The 27,202-nt window shown below is 40.0% G+C and overlaps 1 protein-coding gene and 1 long non-coding RNA gene across 2 annotated transcripts; one reads left to right on the top strand and one right to left on the bottom strand.

Annotated features, from left to right (window-relative positions):
* On the top strand, positions 1-25,438 carry WNT3 (Wnt family member 3). The gene is made up of 5 exons (XM_075176888.1): positions 1-3,454; positions 16,742-16,983; positions 20,459-20,724; positions 21,300-21,784; positions 24,964-25,438. The coding sequence occupies exons 1-4, from the start codon at positions 3,318-3,320 to the stop codon at positions 21,777-21,779; spliced, it is 1,125 nt and encodes a 374-aa protein (XP_075032989.1). The 5' UTR covers positions 1-3,317; the 3' UTR covers positions 21,780-21,784; positions 24,964-25,438.
* LOC142094584 (uncharacterized) lies at positions 20,273-21,681 on the bottom strand. Its single transcript, XR_012677678.1, has 2 exons — positions 21,608-21,681; positions 20,273-20,634 (listed from the first exon to the last, which is right to left on the bottom strand). It is a non-coding gene; the product is annotated as an uncharacterized LOC142094584 (long non-coding RNA).
* Positions 25,439-27,202: the final 1,764 nt, after the last annotated feature.

Below are 27,202 nucleotides of genomic sequence, written 5' to 3'. Positions count from 1 at the left end.
GCAATCATTAGTCTGAGCATAATATTTAGGCCTACACTTAGAAATTAGTACAGAGCATTACAGGACTTTGTCTTTGAGACAGAAAATGTAGAGTATGACAATACTGGGCCTCATGCAGAGTATGCCTGCTCTTTTTTTTTTTTCATAAAATTAGCATTTCCATACTCTGCATGTGCACAAAATTGCCTTCTCCTACATCTGTAAGCAGATTTGGTCGCATCTTACACTTACGACTCCTTATGCTTGGAGAGGTGAAACGGGAGGAAAGGGTGGGTAAGCATTGGCCAAATACAGTACAGTAAGAGTGTGTTCATGGAATTGTGACTGAGGTAGACCAGTAAGCAGACGCATGTACACCTGTAATGAGGCAAATCTCTTGCAGGTGCTGGAGGGCAGGTGCAACACGACAATGATGATGATTGGCAGCAGTAGTCACTTCAGATGGGATGGTATAATATCCCAGGTCATCGCGTGTGACACAGACTCGTTCAGAGTACCACAGGTTAGCATGTGTCACGCAGAGACTATTGCAGCATATAACAGGCTAGAATGTGTCACGCAGAGACTATTGCAGCATATAACAGGCTAGAATGTGTCACGCAGAGACTTGCAGCATATAACAGGCTAGAATGTGTCACGCAGAGACTATTGCAGCATATAACAGGTTAGCATGTGTCACGCAGAGACTTGCAGCATATAACAGGCTAGAATGTGTCATGCAGAGACTTGCAGCATATAACAGGCTAGAATGTGTCACGCAGAGACTATTGCAGTGTATAACAGGCTAGAATGTGTCACGCAGAGACTTGCAGCATATAACAGGTTAGCATGTGTCACGCAGAGATTATTTCAGCGTACAACAGGTTACCATGTGTCACGCAGAGACTATTGCAGTGTATAACAGGTTAGCATGTGTCACACAGAGACTTGCAGCATATAACAGGTTAGCATGTGTCACGCAGAGACTTGCAGCATATAACAGGCTAGAATGTGTCACGCAGAGACTATTGCAGTGTATAACAGGCTAGAATGTGTCACGCAGAGACTTGCAGCATATAACAGGTTAGCATGTGTCACGCAGAGATTATTTCAGCGTACAACAGGTTACCATGTGTCACGCAGAGACTATTGCAGTGTATAACAGGTTAGCATGTGTCACACAGAGACTTGCAGCATATAACAGGTTAGCATGTGTCACGCAGAGACTTGCAGCATATAACAGGCTAGAATGTGTCACGCAGAGACTATTGCAGTGTATAACAGGTTAGCATGTGTCACGCAGAGACTTGCAGCATATAACAGGTTAGCATGTGTCATGCAGAGACTTGCAGCATATAACAGGTTAGCATGTGTCATGCAGAGATAATTTCAGCGTATAACAGGTTAGCATGTGTCACACAGACTATTTCAGAGTGTCACAATTAAAGAGCATCAGAGGTCAGCGTATGCGAAACAAAGATTACTGTATAACAATCACTGCTCTGTTGGTAACACTAACACTAGAGCAGAGCTTTACAGAGCTGTGTGTTTCTGGGACTAGTGCAGACCATCACAGTACTGTGTGTTACATTGAGACTAGGTCAGGCATTATAGAACTGTGTGCGACACTGACACTAGTGCAGAGAATCACAGGGCAGTGTGTGTGCGCGACACTGACGCTACTGCAGTGCATCACAGGGCAATATGTGTGCACAACACTGACGCTACTGCAGAGCATCACAGGGCTGTGTGTGCGACACTAACACTAGTGCAGACCATCACAGTACTGTGTGTGCGACACTGACACTAGTGCAGAGAATCACAGGGCAATGTGTGTGCGCGACACTGACGCTACTGCAGAGCATCACAGGGCTGTGTGTGCGACACTAACACTAGTGCAGACCATCACAGTACTGTGTGTGCGACACTGACACTAGTGCAGACCATCACAGTACTGTGTGTAACATTGAGACTAGGTCAGGCATTATAGAACTGTGTGCGACACTGACACTAGTGCAGAGAATCACAGGGCAATGTGTGTGCGCGACACTGACGCTACTGCAGAGCATCATAGGGCAATATGTGTGCACAACACTGACGCTACTGTAGAGCATCACAGGGCTGTGTGTGCAACACTGACACTAGTGCAGACCATCACAGTACTGTGTGTGCGACACTGACACTAGTGCAGACCATCACAGTACTGTGTGTAACATTGAGACTAGGTCAGGCATTATAGAACTGCGACACTGAAATTAGTGCAGAACATCACAGGGCAGTGTGTGTGGGCGACACTGACGCTACTGCAGAGCATCACAGGGTAATGTGTGTGCTTGACACTGACACTAGTGCAGAGCATCACAGGACAATGTGTGTGTGCGTGCCACTGACACTAGTGCAGAGCATCACAGGGCTGTGTGTGTGCGAGATGCTGACACTAGTGCAGAGCATCACAGGGCTGTGTGTGCGTGACACTGACACTAGTGAAGAGCATCACAGGGCTGTGTGTGTGTGCGTGACACTGACACTAGTGAAGAGCGTCACAGGGCTGTGTGTGTGTGTGCGCGATGCTGACACTAGTGCAGAGCATCACAGGGCTGTGTGTGTGACACTGATAGTAGAATATCACAGATATGTAGGTCTGTGACAATGAGACTGCACACACTATTGCAGAGTACGACAATACTGTGTGACACTGATAGCAGAATATCACAGAGCTGCACCTCATACTGACACTAATGCAGAACAGGTCTGTGACAATGAGACTCATGCATACAAAGACTGTTGCAGAGTATCACAGGACAGCATGTGTGACACAAAGACTATTGCAGAGCAACATAGGTCAGCATGTGAGACACAAAGATTATAGCAACAGAATCGTGTGTGTGTGTGTGTGTGTGTGTGTGTGTGAGCCATACAGCCCTGTGTGTTTCTGAGACTAGTTCAGAACATCATAGAATTGTGAGTGACATGACTGGTGCAGAGCATCGCAGCACTGTCTGTGACACGGAGACTAGTGCAGAACATCTATCAACAGAAGGTTTGCAAAAGCTATGGAGATATGAGAATTAGATATAGAGAAAATAAAAGGGAACAGTGAAGGGAAAGTTGATGAGTAGGAGGTTGGATAAAGGAGTCCTTTTGGGAGGGGACAGTTTGATTGACTGCTCCATGTAGGGAGGATTATCTTACCTTGTCTCATTGCTCTGGGATTGGTTGTCTGATGACATCTAGCTTTTCTCTCCCTGTCATGGTCAGCAGACAGAGTATAAAATGCCCAACACCTTCAGTCCCCCAAACAGGCATTCAGCAAAAGGACAAACCCAGCTTCTCATGGGATGCCCCTCACTTTTCCACCAAGGTCTCCTGACTCCCCCAACACCTACTGCTCTCCCCCCATGGACAGGCTCAATATCTTGCGATTTCTCTGGTTCTTCTCTGCTGCCCCCGTCCTGGCAGGTTACCCCATTTGGTGGTAAGAGATCATTGTCTACTTCAATTTGCTTACCTATTTTGTTTTTAGAGTGTATATATCAACTGTATACCCAATTGAATAAACATTTTATACAATGACTATGAATGCAATTAGATAAGTTTAGTTGGATGTTCCTTATCTGTGCTACAGCTTTAAAATAATTTAAAAAAAAAAGTCCCTGTAATATCACTGATAAAGCTGTGTTACACTTATTTTCGCTCAGTTTCATAACCAACAGCACTTTTTATAATCTTCTCCTCACGCTTAAATGCCGTAGTTTATAGAAGAATGCCAATTGCACACAATTCCTTGATATTACATAAACCTATGTCTATTTGGAAAGATTTACAGACTGTGGTCTGGTACTATGCCTGTTTGTAGAATTTAAGTAAATTTTTGATTTAAACATGGGCAATTCTATATATTTTGACATGTAAATGACATGTCATAAGTATGCTTAGTATTCAAATTTTTTCGCAGTCAACAGCCTTTATTGTATCCCTTGTTTAATATTGCTTATTTGTATTAACAAACAAATATTTATATACTATATTTATTGTGTATTTGTGCCATTTATCATAACCTATAGGTTGATACCCAAAAAAATTGTTGCAATGATCATTTTTTTGCAAATCTGAATTACTAATTTGTTAATCATATTTTCCTATTGGTTATATTTAATAAATAGTCTGTGTTCAATAATACGATTTCAAGACAGCATTAAATAAACTGTAAGCTTGTTATTAACAGACATAATCTGGGTCCAATTAATAAAAGGTTAAGAACCCCTGTTCGGTAGTGTAACCCTTTGTTTGGTGTGCATTTACGTACTGTTTGGCTCTTCTTTAAAAAAAAAAAAAGGCCAATTGGATGTTATTACTCGCTCCTTTAAATGCATGGTGATTCCTAAACACCCATAAATGCACACGATTCCCAAAATGTCATAATGCATGCTAACCAGCCATCCGGGAAAACAAATCCTACTCTAACACTGTGCTTTAAAAGCAGTCGTAACAAATTCTAATTTTTAGAATCTTGTTCAGTTTTCACGCAATTCACAATTTCTTTTATTGACATTATTCCCTCTTTGTTTTCTGTCCCACTGTAATTCACAGTTTAGCCAGGGATTGTGTTTGTATTTCCTTGTGTGGAGGGAGGACATAGTCTACAGCTGTCTATCCATTTGTGTTGTAATGGTGAGGGTTTGGAGAGCCACAGACAATTTATTGAGTTGTTATTAATTATGATTATTATTATTTATTTGTGTCATTTTATGCAGCACTTTACAGTGAATATTTAATTATTCACATCAGTCGCTGCCTATAGTGCTAATTTCCAACCACACACACACACATACATACAGGTTCATGTTGCCTGCAGCCAATTAAACTACCAGTGGGTATTTGGACTGTTGGAGGAATCCAGAACAACCGGAGGAACCTACACAAATACGGGAGAACCTACAAACTCCATATGGATAGTTAGTAACCTTTATAGGTAAACATGACCCCAGCACTGTGAGACAGCTAACTGTAAGTAAAGTTAATGCCTGCTCATAGGAAGTTGATCAGCATCTTGTCTGCAGGATTTAAATGCAGAGTGATTGTGTCAATGTGTCCTATCAGTGATATTCTGGGAAAAACTGATTAAATGAAAAAGCCGAAGATGAAATTTTATTTTTTCTGCTTACTCTTATACAAGTGTTGTTCCTTGTGTCTTATTTTACTAGAGGGGTTTTAGTTATTACAGCAGGAAATATTCAAAAGTAGTTCTGATAATACAATACTGTGATGGGAGCAGATTTGTCTCTGTGTTTGCACCCTTTGGGGGGCATGAACTGAAAGAACTTTAAATGAATTGGAGAGATATTAGCATCTTCACTAAGCCCACTCTGGATATCATGAATTGTTACCATTGCATGAATTTAAATAATAAGAAAAAGACATTGATTTCACTTCTTAAAAACCAATTTAATATGCCAGCATATGTTAATGCATTATTATTTTGTGACAAATAATATATAACACAATGTAATTTTTAAGTGCTGTAATAGGGAATATCTTTAGTACATGGTTTAATAAATGGTTAGTTTAGTAATAATGAACTTTAACCCCTTTCACTGTTTACTGTAAACCAACTGCAACGTGGCTCCTGTGTAGAACTTGGTGTGATATCTGTCAGGCCTTGTACACATGGGCATTAATGTTAAGCGTTTAACGCATGTTCTTGCAGGCAATTATACATGCTTCCGTGCTGATAGTTCCACAAATAATGAAAGCAAATAGATCCTCTATATACACAAGCGTTCGCTTTGCTCCAATTTTGACATTGCCTTCAAAAAAATTAATATTTTGTAAAATACAATACAGTTTTATAGGAAGACTCAAGAAGTACAATATAGCACATTACGCTGAAGGGCAACACCATGTACAAGGTTATGTTTGCACATTTAACTAGCACAGATCCTGATTTATAAAGGCAGGCATACGAAGCGCAACCTGCATTTAGGATTAAACGCATGTATTTTGATTGTGCGAACCCCCAAATCCATCAAGGCACGGACCTCAAGATATGTGTACTGTTGAATTTGGGTGTCGGCCTATTGTGTTCTATTATACAAAACACTGCACGATACGTCCAATAATATATATATATATATATATATATATATATATATATATATATATATATAAAGAGAGAGAGAGAGAGAGAGATGTATAGATGTATAGATAGATATATTAGCACCTGTTAAAAATAGAGGCGTAAGTGATCAAACAGAGGAAAAAAGAAAAACAGTGTTTGTTTTAATTTTTTTTACTCTTGAAAAACATTTATTACAATGTTTTTAATGTCTACTGAACATAAAATATGTTTTTACAGTTGCATCTGATTGCAAACACATTATAGCATACATATGGGACTGTCATTACTACTGATCAGGACTTAGATGAGCCCTGTAGCTGCAGCAAGATAAAAACAAATAACTTTCAGACGCTCACAGCTTAATATGGACATGGCTGCATGTGCTTGAGTGTGGTACGCCCCTACTGTAAACCGACTATGGCAAAACGCCCCTTTCCAGCCCCGTTCACTCCCCAAAATCACAGGCTGAAGTAAGTGTCCTTTGCGTTCGAGGATGGAGCTGCGTTCATGGACGCATCTCCCAGTTCTGGGCATGCGCAGAGTGATTTTCCGTACGATACGCTCAAACTTGGCAAATACGTGCCTTAATGAACCAGGCCCACAGTCTGCAAAATATATTGATAAGGTATCTTTGAAGGTGTAACTGGGGCAATGCATGTTTCGGTAAATCTGACTTGTAAATTATTGATATAAAAAGTAGAATGAATCACTGCAAATAGGGACAATGTCTATAACATTCGCTTCCCATATGATATATTTGTGATGCCTTATAAATTAAAGATAATAATAATATATAGGAAGGATATAATGGTTACACTTACATTACAGAAAAAAAAACCACAAGCATTAACTCATATTAATTCACATTTATAAGCATGATGAATACAATTATATTGGGTCTTATATTGAACTTATAGACAGAAGCTGGACAGACACTATTGGGAATCCATAGAATAGACTGGAAAGAGGGAAGATCAGTGTTACAGTGGGATTTGGAACCAAATGAGTAGCAGTTGACAGGTATGTACACCAAATTTCATTACACACAAATAGTATCAGCTATACGTGAAACACATAATATTATATACATACTGTATATGGGATCCTCTATTTGGAATACTTGGGATTTAGGGCTTTATTAGTGACTGTAAAACCATAATTTTGTAAATGCAATTTCAATTAAAATGACCCCCGTCTTTCCCCCTGCACAGCCATTTGTGGTGCCTTATAAGAAAACAAGGATGATGGTGATTGACTTGTTTAGCAGTGCTCATCACAGTGACTATATAAGGAACTTGGTGATCGTATCTGAATGTATATTATCTCTGATGTACTTTTCTCTTTCTGGGTTTCTTAACCTCCTGGATATAACTTCCCATAACACAACATAGTTGTATCATTTATTGAGTTATAATAAGGGTGACAAATTATTATATATATCCAGTAGTGATACATAACATAACCTGTACTGTAGGTATTTATAAGGTTTTAGAAAGGTTACCCTTAACCTTCATGACCTATGACCTCGATGCCATTATTCAGTCCCACAACTGCTTGGTGACTTGTAGTATCCTTATAATTTTCACTAATAAGATACATTTTATAATATGTTTGACATATAAGAATTACATTAAATATACATTGCACTCAGCTTATTCAGTGAACTATTTATATACTCCTGCTTTGCTACTGAGCTCTAGGAGATTAAGATATTCATTGTAAAGGTCTCATTGCTTTTAATGAGTGATTTCCATGTAGATTACAAAAAAAAAAAGCTGTAATGTGCTTTTCTCACCAATATATTAGATATAGAACTGCACTGGTCCATGCGGAACCTTATCCACCCGAGAAGGATTACACTGGTACCAAGCTGGATGAGGTGGGATGGGTTACCAATCGGTAATATCCGGGGTATCCTAATCCCTTTAATTGTTTGAGGATTAGGCTGTAGGATGAGTATTATTGTTTGGTGAATATCTGACTGGGTGGGATTCACTGTGAATATGGGGGTCTTAAGCCCTTTGTAATAAAGTCTCCCCGTGAACAGGAGAGGAGGCTCACTTGTGCATGTCCGGTCTGGGCCTAAAAATGTCTTGGAGAGGGGTTAGGAAAACACTAATCCTTAAAGTATGCAGTTATTGCAATACTAGAGATGGTTGGTTTTGGAACATCATTATAAGACGGTTGAGTGTTGCTTGGAGAAGTCTTGAAGACAAAACATATTGGAAAGTGGGACTGAATACATTGTTAGGTGGGCATTTGTGTAAAGCAAAGCTAGTTGGAAAGAGCTGCAGGTGATAGAGTTATAACATTGCACCACTTATTCATGTTTTCCAGATTACCTTATAATTATTATATATTGTCAGCATCTAGACAATATATATTGCGGCCCAGCACGCCTGTAAATGTGGCCCAGAAGGAGTTTTGGTTGTGGCAAGGGGGCAGCACTGTTAATGGGAAAAAAAATCCTGCAAAAAAACGAAAAGAAAATACTTACCTTGCGGTCACGTCAGCTGGTACTCCGGCTCCCTCCCTTGTCTCCTCCTCCGTGCGGTGCTCGCAGTGAATGTCGGGCGTGATGTCATCACGCCCAACAGCCATTGCGGAGCGCAGCACAGAGGAGTCACCCGCGCGAGAAGAACAATCAGCAGCACAGAATTGGAGAAAAGAAGAGAAGAGGACAGGAGAACAAGCCGATTAAAAGGGAAGTTAAGGGGGATTTTTTTTATTATTTCAAGGGACGCTGACCAGTGAATAAAAGTCACCTGGTCCTGGAGCATCATGGACCGTATCTCCCTGCTACATACTTCTACTTGTAATACTAATGGGGCATTATATATTATTCTCTTTGGCCCATTATAAGTTGTTATCCCTTAACTAACATAGTGGTGTAATTAGCAAAACAGGTCACAATTTGGGGTCACAGTGATGTATATGCCAGGTACCGCAGGCCTGGTCAGGGCACCCTGATATACAATGCCTGGCTTAAATGCACTTTATTGATATTGCATCGAAACAATACAAAAAGTGATTATAGTATAATAACTAGAGAGGATTTTTTGAACAGGGTGATTGAAAGGTAAGTATAGGGGGATTTGAAAAAGTGATGTGATTTTATATATATATATATATATATATATATATATATATAATCACTTTTTTTCTCATATATATATATATATATATATATATGTTAACTATGTTTTCTATGGTTTTTTTGAATGATCAGCTATCGTTATTGTTAGTGTATCTTATGTGCGGCCCAAACCAACTCGCCGTCTTCCAATGTGGCCCAGGGAAGCTAAAAGGTTGGACACCCCTGATCTAGATGATCGTAAAACCAGGCAGAGCTACTTGAAATCATTTGGAATGTAGACCATTTGGGGCCTTCCTGCCCCATATGCCAGTTTAGCTTCTTGCTGCATGGCACAAGTACCCACAATCCTGCACTCCTGTTATAGTTACTGTGCACTTCTACCAGGTGTCACTGTATGAGAATGTAACTGGTGCATGCTGGGAGTACAGTGACTAAAGGAGCGCTTCCTATATGAGGAGTGCAGGAGAAGAGATGGACAACTCAATATATATCATTAAATTCACATCTCGCAAAGAAGCGACATAGTAAAGCACTGATAATATATATATATATATATATATATATATATATATATATATATATATATATATATATATACACACACACATATATATATATATTGAGAAGTTTGGTGGTGAATATATTCCACAGCTCTCAAGGTAAGGTTGTCAAATCTTACATAGTTTTGTATCATAAAGCAACCTAGTGGACCACAAAGCAACAGAGCGACAAATGTTGAAAACATAATTTTTGGGTTGTATACAACTGTTTACAACCAAAAACACGACATAAACAATGCAACAAATCTTGTTTTCTGAATAGCATTTTTGATCTAGTTACTATATATATATATATATATATATATATATATATATATATATATATATATATAAAAATAAATAATATCTATATCTTTAATATCTGTATTTATCTATATCTATCTATATCTATATATCTATCTATCTATATCATATATATATATATATATATATATATATATATATATATATATATATATATATAGATCTATGAGACATATTTTCTCCTAAGTTACAGATTAAAAATCCTTTCTTCATATGATTATTTTTTTGCATATTGGTAGCCATAGCCTCAGAAGAACAATTATTTTGAAGCAAATCACTGTATTATGCAGTGATGTTAGGATGAATACAGCAGCAACCTGGTTGGCTAATTTCCTTGCAGATCACATGCCTTCCTCTTTGCCAGGAACTCTTTTATGTTAGAGTAAAGTGGAACTTTTTCTAGTTTCATGGGAGTAAAGTGAAGAAATCTATGAACAGTTCCAGACATTTTGTAGATTTATGATTTTTTGGGAGCAAATTATTATTATTGTTTATATAGCTCAAATCATATTTTGCAGAGCTGTACAGACAATGTGTGTCCCTGCCCTATTGGAGCTTACAGTGTAAATGTTCTACCCCACACTAGAGTCCATTTTGTCAAAAGCCAAATAATCTACACGTATGTTTAGTGCTTTTCTACACTGTAGAGGGACACCAGGACACTCCGAGGAAACCTACACAGAGGGAGAACATACAAACTCCACACAGATAGGGCCCTGGTCAGAATCAAAACCATTATCAGAATACTGCAAGACAGCAATTCTAACCACGGTGCTACTCAAATCCACAGATCCACTGAGTTCAAAAGGCAGTAGAGCACACGTCTATAGGATGACAGGCTGCAAACATTCCTGAGTGCCAAGTGTGATATTTCAATTGTACATCACTGAGTGAACAGTCCAGATACTTTTCAGATTGTATGGTGCAAAGTAAATACTACATTTTTAAACACGTATGGTATGGTGGTGAGTATTTTGCATACTAGTATCAAATAGTCCATCATATGCAGCTAAATGTCCAGCACATAGGGCACTATTCTATAACAAAGGAAATGTGACCTTAGGATTGTCCTTCTTTTCTACTCCATATTCTATATTATTATATCAACATATGCTAATCTGCCAATAGTAAGCGTGGTTTTATTATACCCACGATAAAACATCGAATTTATAGACTGAATGTTTTATAAACATTTTTTACATGTTTTTCTTGACTAAACTAAAACTCTACAACTGTAAATTGTCTGATGAGAATGGAGAACAAATTTAAAACATCTACTTTTTAAGGACTACAAGTGACATTTTTACATCCTTAATAAAGACTTTTTAATAGAATATGGTGTAAAATGGAAACTCCCTCAAATATATTTTTAAGAAGATTTTCATATTTTTCCACTTTAGAGACTATCCTTTATAGTCCCAATTTCCACCATTTGCTGTTACACAGCATCATAGCAGCCACCTCATGTATCCATATACACCTATACTGAGTGCTCACTGTTGGCTTTACACTATACCATATCCCAACATTTGAACTTGAATAACAGTGTGTGCTTGCTGCAGTGGAGTGGCGTCATACCTCCCAAAAAGGGTTCCCCCGTGAGACATGCCTGGTAGTTCTGAACAACTAGGACTCTCCCATTCCTTCCCATCCCTCCTGCATTGCCACAAACATCAATGGCTGGTGCACACGGCATCGTGGCAAATGGAACACATCTCCTAACAGCAATGTAGATGGGACAAAAGTTTTGACTGTTGGGACTGTCCCCTAAAATTTAAAATGTCCAGCCTAAATCTAGAGAATTAGGAGACATGTTATATCAAAGTTGTACTTAGGTACACAGACTAACGGGCAAGTAACTTAAACACTGCCATTGGTTACTCAGTGCTAAGGTTGGATTTTCTAGTGAACTCTGGCTGGAGTTCATTTGGAAGTACAGCCTTATATACGACAATAAAGTTACTTCCTGTTTAGTCAGCTGACTGTCGTTTATTTTCCCCCAATAAGTAGAGCTTGCTGTGTGATAAGCCCTACTTAGCAGACAACCATATGACTTGACAAGTATTTTCTAGGCACTAAGGCAGGCCTGTCCAACCTGCGGCCCTCCAGGTGTTGTAGTTTCACAAGTCCCAGCATGCTTTGCTGGTAGACAACCAGTTGATAGTTGGCTGGAAGGGCATGCTGGGACTTGTAGTTTCACAACATCTGGAGGACCGCAGGCAGAGGCGGGCTGGGCCGGGGGGCATCGGCCGGCTGCCCCCCGATTCAATTTCTCCGCATTTTTTTCTGCGGCCGTATCTGATGACATCAGATGCGGCCGCGTCAGCGCACAGGAGGCCGCATCCCATGACACAGGATGCGGCCGTGTCCCGTGTAATGAGATGCGGCCGCCTGTGTGCCCCCCTGCCTGCAGTATCCTAGCCCGCGCCTGGCCGCAGGTTGGACAGGCCTGCACTAAGGAATCAGGAGTCTGAAGGTCTGGAGTACACATTCTTGTAAATGACAGAAATGCTCTGTACAGATTGATGACTTTGCATACACAGGGTGTGACTTTCAATGTCACAGGAAACATAACTAAGAGATAATATTTTGCATTTGCGCTTTTTGTCCCATTTCAGGACCCTTTTATACCATGTTTCCTTTAGGTAATTCAGCTCTGTGATGTACAGACCAGGGATGAAGACTCGACTCAGCAGCCTATTAGGAACATTTTAAAGCATACCTGCCTACTTTGTAAATCTGTACTCCGGGAGATTGGAGTACAGATCATGTGACAGAGGGTAGGAGGGGCCGTGATGACATGATTACGTCACTGTAGCCCCGCCCCTACCATTAAATGCAGAAATTCGAGGTATTGAATACCGAGGGGGGCTTAATGATGCAATTAAGCCTCCCTCTATTCAATATCGTGAATTTTGGCATTTTACAGGGTCCGTGATGTTTGCCTACTCTTCCGGGAGTCCGGGAGGACTCCCTGAAATTCGGGAGCCTCCCAGAATTTTTGGGAGAGTAGGCAAGTATGTTTTACAGGGAAAAAATTCAGGAGGCCTAGTGACATAGCCCAAGGTAGTCCACTATGGGACCAGCCCGTGGGTATATGCCACCCAATCCAGTCTGCCCTTGGAAAAGATTGAGGCGGGGTCTCACTATAACAGGGGGTCCCCACACTGAGGTTTCCTTGTTACAGTGTGACCAGCCCAGCCTGTCACAGCCTGGTGTTGGTTGCAGGGAGACCCCACATGGTTCAATACCCCATTGACTGCATTAACAGTAACTAGCTGAGGCTTTGAGCCCTGGTGCTTAGGTAATTATAAAATCATCTTTATACAAATGTATTTAACACACCATGCTGAGCTACACATATCATAAGATATAAGAATAAACATGTAAAAGCACGTTTTTATTTTATGGCACACATTTTACGTATACATTTTGGACGTAGATGCATCCAAATCTTCATGAGGCTCATTATGTTTAAACAAGCTGCAATGGAAAGAACAGTATATTTACATTCATTCATGAAAATATATTTTAATTTACTTGTTGACGTAAGCATTTTTTGCTCACATTCCATTTATGTATAAGACTGACTTTTTCAGATACCTATTTATCCAACTTTTTGAATACGGCACACATTCACTCAGTGTTGTGCACAATACTGTGATACGAAGCAAAACTTTACATGTCCCCAAATACTCCTTACTATATGCAGCTCCCTATATAATCATACCCACTATGTTGATTATGGCAAATTAGAAACCAGGCAAACTTTATGCAGCAAATCAAGGTGTGTCTACTCAAAACTGACATAAACACAAGAAAAAAGTGTGTTTGAATTATTTGAAACTGGAGCATATATTTAATGTGTGGAGACTTTGGTCTTGTCTTAGTTTCATTATATTTTTTAATTGTAGTAACAGTCTCCCCCCTCTCAAATTTAAAGTGAAATAATCTATTATGTTCACAGCATCATCATTTATTTATATAGCGCTGTAGTGATTCTGCAGCGCTGTACAGAGAACTCGCTCACATCAGTCCCTGGCCCATATTCATCAGGAGTCCAAATTCTAGGAAAATATGATGTCTAAGGAATACTTGCAGACTTTTAAATTCTCCCCTCCGGGAGTTTCAAGAGGGGAGGTCAGGTGACAAAGGTCATCATCATCATCATCATCACCATTTATTTATATTGCGCCACTGATTCCGGAGCGCTTTACAGAGAACTCACTCACATCAGTCCCTGGCCCATTGGAGCTTACAGTCTAAATTCCCTAACATACACACACACAGACAGACACAGACTAGGGTCAATTTAGATAGCAGCCAATTAACCTACTAGTATGTTTTTGGAGTGTGGGAGGAAACCGGAGCACCCTGAGGAAACCCACGCAAAAACGGGGAGAGCATACAAACTCCTCACAGCGGAGGCAGAAGTGCTAACCACTTAGCCACCGTGCTGCCTATATTTTTACATTGTTTTGTTTTTTTCAACACAGGTATTTAAATTTACTGTGCACCTAAATAACCTAATTTCTCAGCATATTTGCATTTTTAAATAAGAGTGGAAGGTGCAATATTGCTCGCTATGCAAAGGTGAAGGGAGTATCAACTTTAGACAGCACAGAAAAGTGGTCTCCAATGGTCAAATGGTTAAAAGCAATAGTAGAAACAAAGAGCAGGTAAACCTACTATTAGACATAAATAATACACATAAAATAACCATGTGTACATACTTAAGCATTTTTAAATATTTGCTAAAGAGGGTGGAGCTTCTCTATGTCACATCACTTTGACACACCTAACAACTTTTTTTCCCCCCATCACAGCAGACCACAGTGGGGAAGGGATACATTAGTGTGGTGCATAACGTGTGCCAAAGGCCACAGAAGGTTTGCAAAAACAGATATGCAGTAATACTGTATACTACACGAGAAAATAGCAGAACAATTGCTTAACAGAAGTCAAGGCATTAATTTCTATAAAATGTCATCTAGAAATGGTAATACAATATCACTAAAAAATATGGAAAAAGTTGATAAATAATTAGCTGAGAATTAAGTATCTGACAATAAAACATAGTCATAGACTTGTAATAATATAATAATATACCACAAAATAACCTCTTCTAATACATATTCTGTCATACTATGGCTTACACAACATTCATTATTTATCTGTTTCGCATTATTTTCTGTTAGAGCTGAACCATTATAATATGTTACATCATTTTCTGGCATGTGCAAGTCAATTTTTAGTGACTGCTTTTGAACTATGGCAAATGTTACCAAAATGTTCCCATTAATGTATGAGGAGCCATGTGGCACATTGTTTTTCTTTGGCTACAGTTGGCCACTTTTCATGATAATGACTCGGTGAACTGCTCCATTGAAATATGGTAGCTCACATTCACTTTTATATGGACCTGTCACTTACACACAGTGAAAAGAGCCATTTTGTAAGCTGAACCAGTTTTTGAAAAACTAGTGACATCATTCAGGCACTGCCTAACATATTCATAAGGTTCAGGTGAATTGATAGCCCACAAAATGACTGTCTCCCCTTTGTGTAGGTGATAGGTTCCTGCATGTCTTTCTGAATACGAAACCGAAGTAATTTTACACATAGGGTGTAAACTATGTGCACAATCTAAGACAGGCACAATGATACTTTTTCTAATTTGTCTCATTTGTTCAGAAGGTAATATGATTTCTTTATTTTTGTGGTGCAGTTTAGTTTTCTGTTGTTGTGTAGTGGTTTACCAAGTGGATTACCAAGTGGAAAGGAAATAGTCATTTTGGATTAGAGCTGAAAACAGTTCAGAACCTCTAGCATTAATGACAAATGAGGCTGAATAGGACGAATGCACTTAAAGGGCGACAGGGTTTGTAGTAAGCTGAACACTGACCTGAAGGTGTTAACATGGGTTGGCCCGACCAATGTGTAATCCAGTGGGAGGGACCTTGATTGATATAGGAGGCTGCACTTCCTGTTCTGGTTCATTCCACAGCACGAGATCCCACTCACCCACTCCTTTGGTAGGGTATGTCCGGTTATGTTGCGGTAGGAAGGCACTGCGTTCAGCGGCTGATTTGTGGGCGCATTGGTAGTTGTCGTAGGTCACTGCCCCCCGTTGAGGCACCAGTAACTCCCTTTTTGGCCCTTCGGTGAGGAGGGTCCCTGTTCGACTCGGTGAGGGAGGGCAGAGTGAATTTTAAAAGGGGCAGTCACTCTGACGCCAACTCAGCGCAAAAGTTATGTTGGGATTTGTTCCCCGTGGTGGTGGACGTACGGCGGTTTGCGCCAGTCCACTCGTGATAGTGTTTGTCAGCTTGAGAGTTGTTTCGCAGTGCCCTTTCTCCGCCACCATAGGTCTAGTTAAAATTAAAATCATAATAAAAGTTCTGGCAATTTTTAATAACTTATTCAAGTCTCCGTGTCTTTATTTGCATGCAAAGGTTGTAGAATTATAAGGTTGATGTAAGGTTTACGAAACATACACGGTGAGCCCTTTATCATTCATGTGGGATAAAGTGCCTAATAGTGACTTAACATGAGAGGTGATGTTGAGTAAAAGGTTTATTCAATATATCTGCAGATTAAAAAAATGGAAAAACTGAACTCTTATATCTTGGGTGTTGTTTAGAGGGGGATAAAGGGAATTTTCTTTTGCTCTCTCATCTACAGGTCCTTGGCACTGGGGCAGCAGTACAGTTCTCTTGGTTCACAGCCCATTCTGTGTGGATCCATACCAGGACTGGTGCCTAAACAAATGCGATTCTGCCGAAATTACATCGAAATCATGCCGAGTGTGGCAGAAGGGGTGAAACTGGGGATCCAAGAATGCCAACATCAGTTCAGGGGCAGGAGGTGGAATTGTACCACTATTCATGACAGCCTTGCCATATTTGGACCAGTGCTGGACAAAGGTACTATTCTGTGTGATATGATAGATGTATACTATAGGCAGTAACAGTAAATATATTAATTGTAGTGGAACAATAAGAACTACAATATAGCCTACTAGTGATAACAGATTATCTAGACTCACAATATAATATTGGTGTGAAATAATCTAGTATAGTAGATGATCCGTCTCTCCCCCAACCTGTGCTCCTTCAAACGGGCACTTAAAACCCACTTCTTCCTTAAAGCCTACCAACCATCCACCTAACTCCTCATTCACTCTTCTCGTTCTCCCTCTGTCCCCTGGCCCCTCTCTTCTCTCCCCCTGCCTCCCTGGCTCCCTTTCGTGCCTGTTTTTGTTCCACCCTCCCTTAGGATGTAAGCTCTTATGAGTTTAAAACACAATCAGAGCAGCCGGGCAGCACACTGTCAATGCTGAACGGACCTGCACAGTGTGCAGCCGTCAGCAGCAAGCCCCTGCTAGGGGGGGGCGATCGTGAGGACTCCTTGAGCCACGGTAACGTAGTAGCTGCGAGGACTCCTAGTGCAACAGTAGCGTAATAGCAGTGAGGATTCCTAGTGCCATGGTAGAGTAATAGCAGTGAAAACTCCTTGTGCCACGGTAGAGTAATAGCAGTGAGGATTCCTAGTGCCACAGTAGAGTAATAGCAGTGAGGATTCCAAGTGCCACAGTAGAGTAATAGCAATGAGGATTCCTAGTGCCACGGTAGAGTAATAGCAGTGAGGATTCCTAGTGCAACAGTAGCGTAATAGCAGTGAGGATTCCTAGTGCCACGGTAGAGTAATAGCAGTGAGGATTCCTAGTGCCACGGTAGAGTAATAGCAGTGAGGATTCCAAGTCCCACGGTAGAGTAATAGCAGTGAGGATTCCTAGTGCCACGGTTGAGTAATAGCAGTGAGGATTCCTAGTGTTACAGTAGAGTAATAGCAGTGAGGATTCCAAGTCCCACGGTAGAGTAATAGCAGTGAGGATTCCTAGTGCCACGGTAGAGTAATAGCAGTGAGGATTCCTAGTGTTACAGTAGAGTAATAGCAGTGAGGATTCCAAGTCCCACGGTAGAGTAATAGCAGTGAGGATTCCTAGTGCCACGATAGAGTAATAGCAGTGAGGATTCCTAGTGTTACAGTAGAGTAATAGCAGTGAGGATTCCTAGTGCCATGGAAGCGCAATAGCAGTGAGGATTCCTAGTGCCACGGTAACGTAATAGCAGTGAGGATTCCTAGTGCCACGGTAATGTAATAGCAGTGAGAATTTCTAGATTCATGGTGGAGTAATGGCAGAAGATTCATTGTATAAAATTGTATACAGTAACAATACCTAGAAAAAAGGACCCAAAGTAGTACATGAGGGGAACATAAAGTGGAACTAAAACATAAACATGTCTAAAGTAAACATGAACATAATATGTAACATAATGGGCAGCATTTGCAATTTATGAAAGGTTAATAAGAACAGTTGCTTGTTTGTTTTTACACCTGAAATGTGATTTTTCCAATATTTAATGTGTACCTGTAAACTACACACAGTGCTTCATTGTTAATAGACTGTAAGCCTGCGAGCAGGGCCTTCTCACCTCTTTGTCTGTTTTACCCAGTTTGTTTATTAGTTTACTGTGTTTGTCCCCAATTGTAAAGCACTACGGAATATGTTGGCGCTATATAAATGATGATGATTGTTAAGTAATGTCCCAAGAAAAGGTTAGGATGTTTTTGTTTACATATATTAAGGTCACTAAATGGCTGCCTCCATGGTGTGTAGGGATCATGTGCACTATAACTCACTTTTGCAATACCACTACTTAAAATATAGAGTTATGGTTAATGTTTTTTTGAAGAATCAATGGGGAAAAACATGATGCACTAAACAAACATGTGAAACCATAATTAGAGAAATTATCAACAAGATTTTAATCCATTGCTTTATGAAAGCAAAGACTTTACATATTCTGGGCCTGATTCATTAAGGAAAGTAAGGCAAAAAAAGGAGTAAGTTTTTCCTGGACAAACCATGTTACAATGCTATGGATGCATATTATTTTATTATTTTGCACATAAGTAAAATACTGGCTGGTTTTCCATGTAGCACACAGATACTTGATAGCTTTATTTTTACACTGAAATTTAAATGTGATCTAGAACATGCCCTAGCCCAACTATAAATGTGTCCCCACATTTTACATTTACCTCCCCCTCCAATGCAACATGGTTTTGCCAAGGTGCAAAGTTACTCCTTTTTTTTTGCTTTGCTTTCTTTAATGACTCAGGCCCTATATGTATACACATTAGTGCTTTTTAAGAGTAAAAATGTGATGATTTTTTAAAAAAAATAAAACTAGCTTTCTTTAATCAATGCTATAAATACTATAAGTACTTCATGTTTGTTTTACACCTGCATCTAATGGCATTCTCTCCTTCCTTCTTAGCACTACACCTCATAGGCTCCCCGCTATTTGTCTCTGTTGTCCCTAGGTAGATTGTAGGACCAGCCTTTCACATAATAAATGATCTTATGTTTTGTCTGTTGCCTGCTTCTGCATTGTATCCTATTTTTACCATAATAATATATGGAGGATACCGATACCATATTTTTCCACCTCGGTGTCTTTCTGCTCTATTTATGTATGTGATCTATCTCCAGAGAGAGAACGGCATACGGAGAGCAGTCACAGGGAAGTAGGCAGCGATGAGCAGGTTCCCAGAGATGACAGACTCTGCAGGCTTTCCTCTCACAGAGGCTCCCGGCTCAGTAACATTGAGTGAATGAGTGAAATGAGCTTAGTGTAGGATGAAAGGAGTTTAAGCCTCCTCCCCACTGTGAGGCTGAGAGGGGCTCTGGGCCCAGCAGGACCCCAGGACTATTCACACGCCCTTTCACTGCTCTCCCCCCAGACAGAGAGGGGTCTCCACAAGCAGGGGACACAGTGCACAGTCTGCACACAGTTGCTTGTTGCTATGAACCAGCAGGGAAATGGCAGTCTGGTCACACACGGGTCCCAGAGACGTCCATCATTATATCTCTAATACACTGTGACACCAGCACACAAAAGGGGATTGAGTGTCTCAGCAGGTAACTGGCCGGACTGGGAAGAGGAGGGAGAACTTTTTAATAAGGGGCTTAATCCCTTCTCTACATCATGCACAGATCTGCAGTGTGCTATCCTGCTCATCTCTTCTTATCCCAGAAGCTTGCAATCTAACAGATCACAGTGGGCTGTACATTGTTTTTGCGCATCTAACTTTGGATATTGCCTTGCAAAAATCTTACTGAGAGGTGTAATCATTTCACTAGTGAACTGTATGTGATCATCTTTATTGTGGCCAAGCATTTATACAATGTAATAGGTTATCACAATGTAATGACTCTTTCCTGCTGTTTCACAATATATTACTGACCATACATAAGAAAATATATTTGGGACTGTGAATGTGTATCACTATGGATATGTGTGTGTCACTACTATTCTTTGTTCCCTCCAGCCACACGGGAGTCAGCCTTTGTTCATGCCATTGCTTCAGCCGGAGTGGCCTTTGCTGTGACCCGCTCCTGTGCAGAAGGCAGCTCCACCATCTGTGGTTGTGACTCCCACCACAAAGGCTCATCAGGAGAGGGCTGGAAGTGGGGAGGCTGCAGTGAAGACGCAGACTTTGGGGTGCTGGTGTCCAGAGAATTTGCAGATGCCAGAGAGAATCGGCCAGATGCCAGATCAGCCATGAATAGGCACAACAACGAGGCAGGAAGGGCGGTGAGCAAACAAAGTGGGAATGGTGTAAGAAACAGATCTATGAGAGGGAGCTGCACAACTATACAATGACAGAGAAGCTAATACAATAATAAAACATGACGAACTCAAAACTGATCAAGTGATACAACATATAAACACATAAGCTAAAACATTGAAGCACAGAAGATCAAAAAGTGTAATTCAGTAACAAATGTAATACAATTACACAGAAATCAATGGACAGCTGGGAACACACAGGTTTGTAGGACAATGAAGTATAAAGTGTGGTAATATGTATCACATAGAGTTTGGGAATCAAAAATCTATGACCAGCTAACCCTTATAAAGAGCCAAGAAAGAGGTGTGACCATTGAAAACTGAACAAATTACACCAAAAATGTAGGTGCCAATTAAAGGTGTCATAGCTTCCTGACTCCCAAGGATCTGTCCCCTCTATTACTAGATGAAACATACAGGTTTAGGGTTGCTATAAAGTAAGACAAGATTTTTCTGGTAAACATTGTATCTATCAATAAGGACCACCACTAAACTAATCACATTTTGCCTACAATAAGTAAATACACTTTTCTTTTTAGACCATCCTGGATCACATGCACCTGAAATGTAAGTGTCATGGTCTGTCTGGAAGCTGTGAGGTGAAGACTTGCTGGTGGTCTCAACCTGACTTCCGAGCCATTGGTGACCATCTAAAGGACAAGTATGACAGTGCCTCCGAGATGTCAGTGGAGAAACATCGAGAGTCTAGAGGTTGGGTGGAGACCCTCAGGGCCAAATATTCACTTTTCAAACCTCCCACTGAGCGGGACCTGGTGTACTACGAGAACTCCCCCAACTTCTGTGAACCCAATCCAGAAACTGGCTCTTTTGGAACTCGGGGTCGCACCTGCAATGTGACTTCTCATGGGATAGATGGCTGTGATCTGCTCTGCTGCGGAAGAGGCCACAACACCCGAACAGAGAAACGCAAGGAGAAATGTCACTGCATTTTCCACTGGTGCTGCTATGTGAGCTGCCAGGAGTGTGTGCGAATCTATGATGTCCACACCTGCAAGTGACACAGGTACCATAAGACATAAATTAATATAAAAGCATTTGTTAGGAGCAGTGTTAGGCCAGTTTATTTAATATCACCACTAGAAGGACTTTTTCCATAATCTCATTCTGGTATTTGCACTAGAAGTCAATTATTCCTGTACCGTCAGCAACTACCTTAGGGAAAGAATCTTTTCTACTGTGCCCATACTATACTCTTATTATATGTATTAGGTAATAATATACCTATAAATGTTTATGCAAATTACATATGGGATGTCAAAACTCACTATTTATAAGGTTGTTCTGCATGTTACTTCTCTACTCCGCTGCTTAAAGCTCCTGCTATCTAGGTATGTTTTGCCTTCGCTGATTAACGTGGTCATTAACTGTAGCATGTAGTTATGTTTGAAAGACTACAAATAGCAACATAGCAGCTCTTGACAACTATATCCATCCTCTTCCTTATTTCCAGTCCCCTTCAATCCCACAGTGCACTCTGCTCTTAAAGTATCAGTATCGGTTACAGAATACGTTCAGGACCGAATAAGGCAAGATTTTTTATATTTGGCAAAATCATCTGCAAATTATATAAAGTACATTTCCCACAGTTCCTGCTTCTTCACCTCATCATTTTATCCCTCTTTCACTAGTTATATTTTTAATACCTTTATCCATCCAAACACATTTTACTTTTAAGTGTTTAAAAATGCAGTGTTAGTATTATAAGGGAAAACATTGTGCTGCTTAGATTATGAGATAACGTGCCCCTGCCATAAATTAATTTATAAGGATATTAGAGTCATTGGGTAGTCAGTCATATAACCTTAAAAAGGCTGGCTGTATTTTATACTTTGCAATAGAGACTGTGTATTATTCCTTGTAATACACACATCTTAAATCAATCTCACCTTGAGTTTTCTCTTCCTGTATAGTGCATTCTGTTCTGGTACACAGATATAAACACTACACACAGTGCAGATAACATAAGTTATAAATATCTCCTATGTCTAGCAGTGTGTGTCATATATATCCATTCTGCCTGCCGGAATGGTGTGTCATATATATCCATTCTGCCTGCCGGAATGGCCTCTGACTACATTAACCATCTATTCCAGCTGCCGGAATAGGGCTCTGAGTACCGTAGCCTTCCTGACAGAATGGATGGCTAAGGTACTCAAAGCTGGACAGACACAATGTCATATCACAGTGTATGGGGATAAAAGCTGCCCAATAATCATCCACTTGATAGTGATTGGTTTATTAGCAGCCATCATAGTAAATGCAGTTGGTATGTGAACGCTACCAGTCTGTGTCTACGGTCATCTTGTGACCCGGCCCCACGGAAGCTGGAAGTCACCTACATGTGTAGCCAGTTGGACACAAAGTTTCTGGAGCCACAGGGTCACCCCATGTGTGGCCACCATTAGGCCCAAGTTGTTATCAAAGTACTACTAATGTAAATACATTGTATGACATTGTTTTTTGTGCATCTTTTTTTATCCTAATGAAGCATCCGAATAAATCATCCATAGACAAAAACAGAACCAACATCAGGACATGAGAAAACAGCTAGAGAGGAAAAGAATTTGCTTCCTAAACACAAATCACATACAAACTATTATAAAAATATATGTCCCAAAATGTGCTTTCTTTGCCAATTATACCAAAACTATGGATGCATAGGTGTTTTTACAAAAAAAATAAAAAATACTATTTCATACAAAATATGAAGCCTGGTCCAGAATAGCTAACAGCAAGATACAATTATATAGATGGTAAATTGTACTGGGCTGTACATTATAAAGGTATTGGGAGTCACTGAGTTATGTGATCATATAGCAATCACACTCTATCCATTACATAAAATGAGAGGCATTTGTGACCATTTCAATTAAGAGAGTAGTATCCAGGAAATCTGTGCACTGTGTAACTAGGCCACTATGGGAAGAATGAGTATGGTGCCTCGCCCCTCATGTCGCTAAGCCCGCTTCGACTATGAGATCTATTTGTTAAAAGAATATAAGGCCTAGATCCTGCAAAAAGGGATTTTTTTCAAATAATGTAGGACTTCTCCCTATTTACCAAAGCCCCCAGCCCACAAGACTATCCCCTGGCTTTTTAAACTTTAAAAAAATTTTTTTTAAATAGAGTCTGGAACTGGTAGCCCAAGTCCAGGCTTCCAGTTCGCATGCCTGAGCTGTCATGCCGGCTCAAGCATGCGCACAGAATATCAGGACAGGCTTGGCCAGCGGTAAGACTCTACTGGGATTTTCTTTTAATAAATTGCAAGATTAAGGGGTGTGTTTACTAAAATGCAGTTTTGAAAAAAGTGGAGATGTTGCCTATAGCAACCAATCAGATTCTAGTTATCAGTTATTTAGCACACTCTACAAACTGACAGCTAGAATCTGATTGGTTGCTGTTGGCAACAACCACTTTTTCAAACCCGCAATTTCGTAAATATACCTCTTTCAATTGATGTGGTAAACATCAATAAAATTTCTAGTCTTCGAGAGAATCTTAATAGACTCCTATGTGTGTTAGTAAAGGCTTCAGGCATGTCTGAAACTATTAAGACACCTCATGAGGACAAGTTTTAGTAGGTAGAAAAAGAGATGGCACGTGCCTGCATAGTTCGCAATAATGGGAGAATTTAACATGAAAATGGTTTCCTTTACTTGCTGGATTTACTTTGCTTTAGGTAAGAGTTTTTTTACATGTCTTCCAACGCACTTTAACCAATGCAATGTTTAGTATTTTTGGCATGCATGACAAATCTGATGTGCTGTGTTTTAAAACTTTAAACACTGCTTTTGAATTTTAGAATGCAATTGACATTCGTCTTATTGTTAATGCATTTGTTTTAAAATCCCCCAAAAAAGTAAATAGGTGTGAATGAATGTTATTTATGTCAACTGATAAACTTCAAAGGTCAGTGAATTATGTCCCATACTTTTCAGGGATCCTGTCCCCTTTGTCAGGATTTCTTAGACTCTGCCTTTGACTTAAAGTGCACCTTTAAAGTGGAGACAGCCATTATTCATCAGAAAGCTGCTTATCAATTCACTAGCAACCAATACATTACTGAGGCACCTTATGTTCCTACTGAATGAATAGGCTTGCAGCCTAAATTTACAAATTACTTGTGTAAATAGGTTATCACTCTTAATTTGTTTATTAATCAATTTTCTCTGATATCCGCAGACACACGTTTTGTAAACCAACACGGCCATATCAAAGCATCTACCATTGTGACCAAGCGTACAGACGAGCTGACACTATCCATAAACTGAGTTACCATACTTCTTGGGCAGTTCATTCGGGACTTGTGATTGTGACAGTTAAGTCTTAGATTATCTGACTTGGAAAATTCCGACTTACACTTGGGAGAGATTCCCATGCAATTTTTTTTCTTTGGAAATAAGGCCTGTGTGATGTCATCATGCGACAGTTGAGAGGACTTACCAGGGTACACAACAGATCTGAAATATGACGTCATACACTAAGAAGAGGCTATGTCTGGGGCTCCGTTTCAACTTTGTTGCTGTCGTTCAGTGGCGCATCCTATATTTTGTCCAAAGCTTTCAATGAGATCGATTCAATTGTCAGAATTTTATATTCAGAATCATTTTTATAAATATTATTTATTATGCAATGTGTATATATCCTATATGAGTTAACGAAGAATATATAAATATATATAATATAAATATATTACAAATATATATTTGGAGAAAAACAAATGTGTGTGTGTTTAATCATAGTAGCATCTTTCAACTCACTGTTTATACATGGTTTCTATAAGAAAGTAACAGTGAAGTACTTGGTATTTGTACTGCTCCCCTGTCAAATTATGATGTCAAGGGGGTTTCAAACACCTAGGGGTAAATGTATCAAGCTGCGGGTTTGAAAAAGTGGTGATGTTGCCTATAGCAACCAATCAGATTCTAGCTGTCATTTTGTAGAATGTACTAAATAAATGATAACTAGAATCTGGTTGGTTGCTATATGCAATCTCTCCACTTTTTCAAACACACAGCTTGATAAATTTAACCCCTGAGTTTTCCCAGTGCTGAGAGAATGATGCAGGTAGAGTAAGTCCTACACTTGGTTTCTTAAATAGGTCACCTCTATTTCGGTTTATTTATAAATATATCTGAATCTTATGTGAACAAAACCAATGATACCAGATAGTGAGCAGCTGTCTACATTTTTGCATGACACATTCCTGATCTCTGTTAAGATCGTTGCATTTAACAAGTGATTGGCTAGGTGTGGCTTAGATCAAATCACATGCATACTTATGCAGAGATGCCCACCCTTCATTAAAATACAACATGTACCTTCACTTGTGTTTATGGAGGACACTATATCACCATTATTCTTCCATGTATATTAATGAGTAAAAGGTGGGTGTGGTTTAGATATTTGTTATGTACCCCCCAGTCACTGTGTGGATGGTCCCGGGGTGCCTCGGTACAGGGCCGAACTGGGACTAAAAATCAGCCCTGGCATTTAAAGTACACAGGCCCACCTCAGCTGCAGTAGGAAAGAAACTATGTGCCGCCGAAAAGGGTGTGGCCACATTGTGCTGTGGATGTGGCCAACATGGGGCATTGATACATACATTATAATAAAATATTACATTTATCACGCCCTCCCAGCCACATCACGCCATCCCCCCAGGCACATTATGACACCCCCAGCCCACTGTAGTTATCTATGCTTCTGATGTTACTGACATCCATAAGGGTGGGACCTTCCTGTAGAGTGAGCAGGGAAGCTCTCTGTCTCATGAGATTACCAAATCTTGTGACACTTAGAGCTCCTCGGCTTGTTCTGCAGTCTGTGTCCTGTCCGGGAACTGGGAGCAGCTATCAGTTCCCTTCCCCTAACTGCTGCAGGTGCTGGTGTCTCCACTTGTCTGGATCTGGAAATGTTGGGACTCTGTTTGGAAAAAGTATATATGACATGAACTAAAAGTACATGAAATATGGAAATCCTTGCAATCATTGAACCAGCTACCTCCCTCGCGGCTCCCCAACTAGACCTGGCATTAAGTCAGTAGCAGCCATGTTTAATAATTAGGCCTCCCGCCCTGCATCTAGCTCCAGAGTTTAATAAGTATCATGAACATTTATATAATAGACCTATTTACCTCCAACAAGATCCGGCATCAAATTAATAGCATTCATATCCTACATCCAGCCCAACAATAAGTAATTATTATTTTTATTCAATAAATAGGCCTCCTTGTCCACAAAGTCAGCCAAATTAATAATAGCACCAAATCCACCCCATGTTAACTTAATAGGCCCCACCATTAAATGTCACCACCATGAAACTACCATTAAATTAAATAGCCCCCACCTTCAAATAAATTATTATTATTGTTTATTTGTAAGGCGCCACAAGGTTTCTGCAGCGCCGTACATGGTACAAA

This window comes from Mixophyes fleayi, chromosome 6 (assembly GCF_038048845.1).
Source record: "Mixophyes fleayi isolate aMixFle1 chromosome 6, aMixFle1.hap1, whole genome shotgun sequence".
Taxonomy (NCBI): Eukaryota; Metazoa; Chordata; class Amphibia; order Anura; family Limnodynastidae; genus Mixophyes; species Mixophyes fleayi.
The sequence above is the reverse complement of the archived record's forward strand: the minus strand, read 5'-3'. Positions and strand labels throughout refer to the sequence as shown.

What these genes read in the sequence shown, in the direction of transcription:
- WNT3 (XM_075176888.1), top strand. Translation starts at nt 3,318, where the DNA reads ATGCCCCTCACTTTTCCACCAAGGTCTCCTGACTCCCCCAACACCTAC. An exon ending in TGGACCAGTGCTGGACAAAG is followed by an intron (nt 16,984 to 20,458) that starts GTACTATTCTGT and finishes TGTTCCCTCCAG; the next exon opens with CCACACGGGAGTCAGCCTTT. An exon ending in ACAACGAGGCAGGAAGGGCG is followed by an intron (nt 20,725 to 21,299) that starts GTGAGCAAACAA and finishes TTTTCTTTTTAG; the next exon opens with ACCATCCTGGATCACATGCA.